Source organism: Gadus chalcogrammus, chromosome 21 (genome assembly GCF_026213295.1).
Source record: "Gadus chalcogrammus isolate NIFS_2021 chromosome 21, NIFS_Gcha_1.0, whole genome shotgun sequence".
NCBI classification, from domain to species: domain Eukaryota; kingdom Metazoa; phylum Chordata; class Actinopteri; order Gadiformes; family Gadidae; genus Gadus; species Gadus chalcogrammus.
The window spans coordinates 17,241,371-17,251,370 of NC_079432.1; the positions used below are offsets into that span (position 1 = coordinate 17,241,371).

A 10,000-nucleotide genomic window follows, 5' to 3' on the forward strand; every position below is an offset into this window, starting at 1 on the left:
TCTAAAATGAGAAACAAAAAAATAATAATCATCTTACCTCGTAGACACATGTAACATAAAAATCTGAACAATGAGCATTGCTGAAAGACAGATACAGAAAACCCTATTATGTACCAGAGGAGTCACCATAACAGTGTTGAATGACTTATTTTCAAACCAACAAGCTGTCAAGTAAGATTAAAGTGAATAAAAAGCTGTTTTTATCTCGCGTGAGCACACAATAGAAAGTGCTTCCTGAAAAATACAGGCATTCATCATTGCAACAATGTTCCAGGCTTATTCTTTTGTGTGTGTGTTTGTCAATGTGTTTACTCGTAGTATCCAGGGGAAGCTAAGAGTCCTGCCTTTTAATACCCATCTGAGTGTGCCAAACCAAAACGCCATGGAAATCGTCCAGCATCCTTCCACAACACACACACACACAAATGCACACGCAGGCATGCCAAACACATGCACACAAATGCACACAAACACAAAAACACACACAGGTGATACAGATCCAAACACTAGCTCGGTCTCTTCTCTGAGCAGCCTACTCTGAATGCCTTTTTCTGCAGACTCTTTGCTGTGTGGCTACAAGAGAAAGCCTGTCTGTGCAAGCATTTAAGGCACTAATATACTCAAACTATATAGTCCATTATCACTCACAGCATTGCATTATAAGTCATATACAACAACAGACACGGAAGACAACAATGGATCTTGTGTTCTACATTTCTAAATGTTAAAAATAAATATCATACCATAGTCAAATTATACTCATATATACTCTCTAACTTATAATCAGTTAGAGTAGCAGTGGCTCTACTTGTAGGGTTTTTAAAAATAGAACATTAAACACACACACAACCACACACACACACACACACACACACACACACACACACACACACACACACACACACACACACACACACACACACACACACACACACACACACACACACACACACACACACACACACACAAACTGTCTGCATTGCCCCACCTCATACCCTGTAGAGCTGTAGACAAAACAAGAGGGGGGTGCAGGATTTGTTTGGACAGGGCTCACCTGGTGTGCAGAGACATAGAAACAGTGATCAGCCAAACCTCAGGGTAGAGCAGTGGTAGCAACACGTGTGTGTGTGTGTGTGTGTGTGTGTGTGTGTGTGTGTGTGTGTGTGTGTGTGTGTGTGTGTGTGTGTGTGTGTGTGTGTGTGTGTGTGTGTGTGTGTGTGTGTGTGTGTGTGTGTGTGCAAGTGTCTGCTGTGTGCATATGTCTGTATTTGTGTGTGTGTGTGTTAGGGGTAGATAGAAAGCCACAGGAGTTGTGAGTGGGGTGTAGAAGATGTGTAACATGGGCGAGAGACAGGGGCAGGTATAGTGGAGGGACAATGGAGGGGTTAAGCTGGAGAGAGCTAACCATAGCCCCCATGAAGCAGGCCTGTCAAAGGTTGTGCTTTAAGCCTAAATGGTCTTGAGATCCAGGCTCAAACTGAACACATTTTCCCATCAGGCACACATATATTTTTTCAGATAGGTGTAGGATATCCAGCTGAGCTCTAACCTGAATCAAACCACCTAGAATACTTATTTTTCCATGATGTCTCCCCTGCACAGGGGATTTGTTTATTTTCCCTCTCAGCATGGGAGAGGAATCAACAATGAAAGCAGAGCAGGACAAGACGGACGAGGGGTATGAGGGGCCGTATGGGACATTATTCAGAATAAGCATGCACATACACATATGAAACCAAACTCATTCACATACTATACTGAAAAACTCGCACACATACAAGTGAAAAGCTTTTACATACACAACTGAAACACTCTCACACAAACAACTGAAAAATTATACGCTCACATACACAACTGAAAAGCTTGCATAGAACCTAGTGAAACCTTTTACATGGACTACTGAAATGCTTTCACACATACTGGTAAAATGCTCTCATAAACACAGCTGAAAAATGTCCTCTCACACACATATGAAACCATTCACATACTATACTGAAAACCTCACACATACACAAGTGAAAGCTTTCACATACACAACTGAAACATCTTCACTCAAACAACTGAAAAGCTCTCGTAACAACTAGTGAAACCTTTTACATGAACTACTAAAATGCTTTCACACATACTGGTAAAATGTTCTCATAAACACAGCTGAAAAATGTTCTCTCACACACATATGAAACCATTCACATACTATACTGAAAACCTCACACATACACAAGTGAAATCTTTTACATACACAACTGAAACACCTTCACTCGAACAACTGAAAAGCTCTCGTAACAACTAGTGAAACCTTTTACATGAACTACTAAAACGCTTTCACACATACTAGTAAAATGTGCTCATACACACAGCTACTGATAACCTCGAGACATGTTACTCTAGATTCTGAGTATAGGCGCAGCCTTTTAAGTGTCAGCCCCATTGTCCTTTAAATAGCTGAAGAAAAGCTGTTTATTGGGAGCAGAACGTCCGCCGGCGCCCGACTACGTTATATCTGCGAAATGCGGACGTCGTTGAGGCACGCCGCACGCGGACGTAATTGAGGCCCACGCTGTTGGGCGGGGGATTACACATTTTTCAGTGCTACGGCGATTATTGTCGATTATTTGTCTGAATTACGCGCTTTTTCTTTTCAACCACCTTCCGTTTCAACTGAAACGTCTTCCGTTTTCACCGAAATGTCTTCCGTTTTCACTGAAACGCCTTCCGTTTTCACTGAAACGCCTTCCGTTTACACTGAAATGCCTTCCGTTTACACTGAAATGTCCTCTCACACACACACATGAAACCATTCACATACTATACTGAAAACCTCACACATACACAAGTGAAAGCTTTTACATACACAACTGAAACATCTTCACTCGAACAACTGAAAAGATCTCGTAACAACTGGTGAAACCAGTTGGAAGGAACTTGTCACGCAGAACCGTTTTAAGCCGAAATAAATGGAAAATGATTGCTTAAAATATGATACATTACGGGATTCGGACTCATACCACTGTGGGGGAAAATAATAGTACGGTCGGATTCCATTCCGTTGTGCCGTAGACCCACAGAGAAATTCTCTGCAGTAGTAGAAAAACTATAAATTCTTCCTGAAAACACGAAAGGCAGCCAAATCAATCAACTTGTGACCCTACTATCCATGTAGAGTGAAGACCTTAAATTGGTCGCGTTTCAAAAAATAAGACGCCTTAACATCCAACACTGGGGTCATAAACAGCGTAGGAATTCATCCAGTTGTAAATGACATCTTTGATGTTGATAACCATTATGGTATTGATGAAGAAGGGCCATTGCCTGAACTTCAAACCAACAATAATGTAATTATTCCAGACAATGACGTAACCATTAATGAGACCACAATGAACTTTATTCAACAGGTGAATCCACTTGAAAATGATGGGAACCATGAGATAAATGTTTTTTCCTCACTTCTAAATTTGTTCCATTAATTAATATTATGAAGTTAATGCTGGCAGCACAATGTAACTAGGCTGCACAACTAGGCTGTTACTTTGTTGAACAGTAGGCCTACCATGAAACTATATAACGAGACATGTTAAATAAAGGTCAACGTTTTTTCAACTGGTTTTAAAACTGGAACATAAAATGCAACATGAGATGATGCTCACTCAAAAAAAATGGTCACAAATGGCAATATCATCTTCAGAAATGGAACTAAAAACTTTTTTCAAAGACACACTGACGGACATTCATGCCCTGCCAAACCCATATGCGTTTCCTAGTGCAAAGTCAAACTTCTCCTTAAACAGATGATATGACACATGTAGTGGCAACTTGATGCAGTTAACACATGTGTTGCTCATCGGGAACATTGGTGTAGAGGAGAAGTTGTCATCTTCTTTGTGAATGAACTGGACAGAGGGAGCTGGAGAAAAGCCAATAGGTGGTACCACAGACGCTCCAGTTGCAAAGGCCAATATCTTCTGTAGTTTGGATGGCCCTTCTTCTTCTTATATAAAAACACAAAAACATAATTGGTAGTTGGTCCAAATAAAGTGTATATGACAACATCTAAGCTAAATACTAAACCATACCATCTGCTGATACTGAATAATCTTATTGTCCAATAAGAATATTTTACTTCTCAAAACCAAAGCATCCAAAGAATGAATAACTAATGAATTTGTAACGCACCTTTCTTCTTTCAACAATCTCAAGGTGCTACGTGACAATAATACAATAAGAGAATAAAGACGTTTAAGCTATAATGTTTTTGTGATATAGCGGTTTTCTAAAGAAAAGATAGATGCACAGTAAACTCTCAATTACCTTCTGCATCCTGGAGATAGTCTCTCCAGAAGGCAACAACTCTCTCCTCAGCAATTCTGTTGTTGCTCCCTTTCGGAGACAGATGAATGGTAAAAAGGTCTTCCACCTGGTCGGCAGTCAGTATGTTTGGCTGAAAGCAGAACAGGGGGCGAAAGCTGTCTGGATGCTCTCTAATTTTCTCCAGAACCCCAAGTGTTTTGAGGCCTTCACAGAATCTGTCCAAAGAACATAGAACAATTATATTCATTTAGCAGAATTTAAATCAGGGTTACTTCCGTAGTTTCCTGACTATTAACCGCACCATACATAAACCGCAGGCAAAACCATGTGTATTCAACGTTAAGTCATCGTGTCACGTATAAATGCCATGTTGTTGTGGTCCAAGCGCTACTAGCCATTTAAAAATTGTTGTATAAAGTAGGGATTGGCATTTCAAGCAAAAATACTACACCCTCTGCTCAACACGCATGCACATGCTCACACACACACACACACACACACACACACACACACACACACACACACACACACACACACACAGGTAAAATTCTGAAGCCTTGTTTGATTAACCTGACTGTAAAGAATCAGCACTGAATACCTTTGAAATGGACCTTGCACCCTATGGACGACCTGAAACATGACAATGTCCTCTACTAGCAGATCCCTGTCTCTTATGGACCGCATAGGCCTCAGACATCCTGCATTGGCCAAGTAGTCAAGCATAGGTGCCATAGACTCCTCAAGGTCCTCAAGGGTTGTACTTTCAGATACCTAGCATCAAAGGAGTAGCAGAATGGCTTGTTATGGAGGATACTTAATAGTCATAAGTTATTATTAAGATGTTGAATGAAGTAGGGATGGGCATTTCATGCTAATTCAACAATGGGCTCCCTAGACTGGACCGATACTCCCTCTCAACATACAAAATACCAAGAGAACATTGTAATGTAACCTAATTCTAATACAATGTAACATTTAAGAACTAACTACCAACTGACTTTTTTGGCTTTTTCCAAGACTTCCATGTCAGCTATGTCTTCCAGGACAGGATTTGCTGAACCATCAACCAGCTGAGAGAAAAGTGTTGGTGAGAGGAAGTTTGGTGGTGGACCGCCATGTACCAAGCTTACTGCAATGGCTCTGCCAGCTGTGTAGTACCAGTCCTCTCTTAGAGCTGTAAAACAATGGAATACAAGGAAGGAAATATTATACATAAAGACGCACTACTGCATTAAGTCATGGATATCAATCACCGTGTTTTAAAATGGCGTAATATTATTATTATAGTCCTTACCAGTACTGTCTAGAGCCAAGTTCTTGCTGTTCTCTTTTCCCTCAAACATGCGTGACCTGGTAATGGTCTCCATGAGCAGCATGAAGAATTCCCTCCTTGGCCCTCCTAAATCAATCCCTTCCTCAAACTTCCCCATATCATCTGAGAACTTGACAAAGATCATGAAGTTGGGGTCATAAGATACCCTTTGGAAGCCCCGTATGGCTCCCTCCCAGACAGCAGAGCGATTTATATTAAATTTACACCGCTGTGTTGAGCTAATTTTGCTCGACAGTTCCAGCAGTATCTCCTCAACCGGGACCTTTTCTGCACTATAAAGACAACACGAAAAATAATTATGATCAGAAACACAATAATGTGACCTGTGTTTTATGAAATCTTTGGTCATAAGCAACTAATTAATCCAAAATGTGTGTGTCACAGTAATCTTAAAATGCAAAGGCAAGCTCACATCCTGTGTGTGCTACTCACATTTGACTGGCCATACTGGCAATTATTGCCTGGTTTAAATCTTCATCATCTGAAGAGTCGTCAGGAAAGGTAGCCACGAGTGATAAATATGAAGAGTAGTCTTCATCAAGACCACTACTGCCACGGTTGCCATCACTCCCTTCCATTGCTCTGGGTCTCATCACAGCACTGCTTGCGGCGTGATTTGGGCCAGAGCTGTTTTCAAAATCAGTGCTGGTGGGGTTGGAATCTCTATGGCTATTTGCATGACTGCTGAAACTTGTACCAGCCCTTGTGGTGCCATGGCTGTGCATGCCTGTGTGGATTTGCGGACCAACAACTACAGGAACATCATCCTCACTGTCCTCAGCATTTGCACGCATGCTTGACGTTGGTGAGGTAGTGACGTGGGAGAGTTCATTTTCTTCATCCGAGTCAGTCTTAAACAGAAAAATGAAAAATTTAAATATCAATACATAATCGAATATCAAAAGCAAAAATTTTACTTTGAAATTAAGCAAGCAATAAACTGTACACTTCATTTTCAAAGGATATTTATATATTTTGTGTAATTTATTAAGTGGTAAACAACAAAAAGCTAACTTACTAAAAGGTTCCTTGATGGTCTCACATACAGGGCTTTGGTTCTATAAGCCTTATGGATTAACATCCCATTCAGCTCCTGACCCTCCTGGATCTTAGGGGCGACCAGTTTATTGCCACAAGCCATTAGTAACTGGATGCTACAAAGAAGATGGGGATATTACAACAAAAATGCTTTTAGATTAGATTAACAATATGTTGTACGCTGGTGTTGCCTGATTGTTTTTAAAATGGTCTATAAATAAATAAAGATTATTTTATTAAACATACAAAGTAAGAAGAAGAAAATAGGCCTTTACCTGACATCCTCCGGAATGTGCTCACCAAAGCCATCCCTGATGCGTTCTACTACAGTCTGGTGGTCCCAGGCCTTCTGGAATTCAAAGGCACTGAGGATGTGGCCATGTTTGTGTAGCCGTAGTTTTGCACCTTGTTTGCACACTATTCCCCATGATGGATCGGGGAGTAGTATAATGTCCTTGTTGAAATTGTTATGCAGCTGTGTCCTAGCTCTGAAATAAGAATGTAACTATTAAACTACATGAAAACACACTTAAAATTGCATGAATTCTTTGTTTTATCACAAATTCAGTAGTAGCCAAAATACAATTAAAATAAAGACGTCGACTCGCGATGTGTACTGACAGGGACGCTGGAAGTATAGGTGCTGCAGCCTCTGATGATTTGTTTTTCAATAAAATGTCAAAAACATTTCCAAAATAATTATAAAAATATTAATTATAAAAAATATTTTAAAAAAAAATGCAAAGGAGCAGGCAAAAGGCTGGCATATGGGGGGGATTGGTCACGTTGACGGGAATGTTTAGTGACATGTGGGAGGGTGGAGGGGGTTAAAAAAAAGTCTCAATCACTCTTGCTCTTCGACGTGCATGAAAACCAGCCGCGTAGTTATGAGGGAGGCCGTCCTCACACCGATCTTCCTCGTCGTCATCGTCCTCAATGTCCTCCGGTTCAACCAAAGCTACCCCAGCCTTAGCTGCAATGCTGTGCAACATAGCTGTCACAGATATCACAGCGCATGACTTGGCCGGCGAAAACTGGAGCCCTCCGCTGGACTTGTGAAGGCATCTAAAGCGCAACTTCCACCTCTCGATCGTGCGCTCAGGATTAGGACTGATATATATGTCGGCCTAGGCTTAATCAATTGTGTTTTAATATCTTTAGCATTCATATTATTGCAATCTATTCTTTTCGTAGGCTACTCTGTTGGCCTTGATGGGGAGATATTTTAACCCTTTTCAACCCCATTTTCCTCCGACATTCCTGCGTCTCCCCCTGCGTCATAGCCCGTTTCAGCACCATGTCAGTGGACAGGACAATCCTACGATCGTCGTGAGTGCAGCGAATGCGCGTTCACGTTAAGAGGAGTTTCGGGAAACGCTCCAAAGAAATTGTCGATGGTTCGAAAGATCCATCGAGAGAATGATCTTACGAGCGAAGATCCATCGATATCGGGAAACGGGGCCCTGGTCCCGATTTCCAACAGCTGGCGTAGCCACGACAACAAGCGACGATTTCGGCTGATGGTCAGCAGTTCACGGTCACGAGTTTAACTGAAACACCTGTAAAACTTGGTCACCCTAATTTAAACTCGGAAACATATGAAAGATAATTTCAAATTCCTACGTATTACCTTTTTCTCCGTTTGCCTGATGTCCATCCGCCGAAGCACTGCTGCGCTTGATAGCGTGGTGCACATTCTGTCATGACTGGAGCTGCACCTGGCAGCGGCAAGCTGCTACGCTGTCGGGATGGGAACAGCGATGCTAACTGACTGTCCGTGTCCACACATGGCATTAGAACATTCGGTTGCTGCCCGATTGTTGTGGCATTCGTCAGGGTTCTGATGGTCTCTGCTGAGGCCAATATATTGTTTAGTAATGCAGCTGCTTCTGATAGGCTACCTGTAGGCTGTTGAGCAGACATAGCGCCCGTGTCTGCATTAAGTCTGGCGATTCTTTGTCTGAATTGCGCGCTTTTTTGTTTTTAAACACCTTTCGTTTAAACTGAAACGCATTCCGCCTTTTGATTGACAGCCCTCCTCAGCCTTCCTCTCATTCAATTCTGAATTGCGGCGTGCCTCAACGACGTCCGCATTTCGCAGATATAGTCGGGCGCCGGCGGACGTTCTGCTCCCAATAAACAGCTTTTCTTCAGCTATTTAAAGGACAATGAGGCCGACACTTAAAAGGCTGCGCCTATACTCATAGAATCTGGATTTACACTACGTAACTATCATAACTATCTAACTATGAATGAGAGGAGGGCTGAGGAAGGCTGTCAATCAAATATCGCGCTTCAGAAACGGCCAATCATAGGAAAGCCCGCCCTGCCTTGGTTCCCTCCCCGATAGTGCCAAAATTAAATTCGAGCGAGCGTAAAAACATCTTTCGCGAGAGGCTGTTACGCGCGAGAGGCTGTTTTGCGCGCGCTGAGGTAATTTGCGCGCGCGAGAGGCTGTTTTGCGCGCGCAGAGGTAATTTGCGCGCGCGCAGAGATCATTTGCGCGCTCGCAGTTAATATCTACGCGTGTGGAATAATATAATACGCCCGAATGCATCTTTTATCACATTAGTGAATTATGGCACTAATGTGTCGCCATAAGTATCTGTTAAAGCATTTCAGTAGTCCAAGCAAAGGGTTTCACTCGTATTTATGCCAGCTTTTCAGTTGTGTATGTTAGCGTATCATTTTTCAATTGTTTGTGTGAGGGTGTTTCAGTTGATACATTACGGGATTCGAACTCATACCACTGTGGGGGAAAATAATAGTAGGCTACGGTCGGATTCCAATCCGTTGTGCCGTAGACCCACAGAGAAATTCTCTTCCGTAGTAGAAAAACTATAAATTCTTCCTGAAAACACGAAAGGCAGCCAAATCAATCAACTTGTGACCCTACTATCCATGTAGAGTTAAGACCTTAAATTGGTCGCGTTTCATTCATTCATTCATGCGTTTCATTCATTTCGTTCAACCAGTTAATCAAAACCTAAGGCAAGTGAAACTAGCCAAAAACACTGTTATGCGCTCATTCTATCATTTCGGTCGCCTGATGTGGTGTTGATGTCCCCTTTTACTTTTTTTTTTGAGTGAGTATCGTCTCATGATGCATTTTATATTTCCAGTTTTAAAACCAGTTAAATTTTTTTTAACCTTTATTTAACATGTCTCGTTATACTGTTTCATATCAACACAGTTACATTGTGCAGCTTACATTGTGCTGCCAGCATTAACTTCATAATATTAATTAATGGAACAAATGTAGAAGTGAGGAAAAAACATTTATCCCATGGTTCCCATCATTTTCAAGTGGATTCACCTGTTGAA

At 41.6% G+C, this 10,000-nt stretch overlaps 2 protein-coding genes across 5 annotated transcripts in view; both read right to left on the reverse strand.

The window, feature by feature from the left end:
* LOC130374401 (G2/M phase-specific E3 ubiquitin-protein ligase) overlaps positions 1–10,000 on the reverse strand; it is a 79,646-nt gene that overhangs the window by 62,461 nt on the left and 7,185 nt on the right. Inside the window, exons 2-10 of one of the 3 annotated variants that reach the window (XM_056581141.1) lie at positions 8,307–8,416; positions 6,952–7,164; positions 6,657–6,792; positions 6,071–6,489; positions 5,600–5,910; positions 5,304–5,479; positions 4,904–5,076; positions 4,306–4,520; positions 2,612–3,985 (exon numbers count right to left, since the gene is read on the reverse strand). The exons of 1 other annotated variant lie outside the window; for it this stretch is intronic. In XM_056581141.1, coding sequence (XP_056437116.1) covers positions 3,726–3,985; positions 4,306–4,520; positions 4,904–5,076; positions 5,304–5,479; positions 5,600–5,910; positions 6,071–6,489; positions 6,657–6,792; positions 6,952–7,164; positions 8,307–8,380 — 1,977 coding nt within the window. In that variant the 5' untranslated portion in view covers positions 8,381–8,416 and the 3' untranslated portion in view covers positions 2,612–3,725. Of the gene's footprint in view, positions 1–2,611; positions 4,521–4,903; positions 5,077–5,303; positions 5,480–5,599; positions 5,911–6,070; positions 6,490–6,656; positions 6,793–6,951; positions 7,165–8,306; positions 8,417–10,000 lie in introns of those variants that run through there. One more of the 3 variants, XM_056581142.1, reaches the window with a different exon arrangement.
* Positions 8,427–10,000, reverse strand: part of LOC130374402 (uncharacterized) — a 5,130-nt gene continuing 3,556 nt past the window's right edge. Inside the window, exon 3 of one of the 2 annotated variants that reach the window (XM_056581146.1) lies at positions 8,427–9,992. In XM_056581146.1, the coding sequence (XP_056437121.1) occupies positions 9,921–9,992 (72 nt within the window). In that variant the 3' untranslated portion in view covers positions 8,427–9,920. The other variant, XM_056581145.1, reaches the window with a different exon arrangement.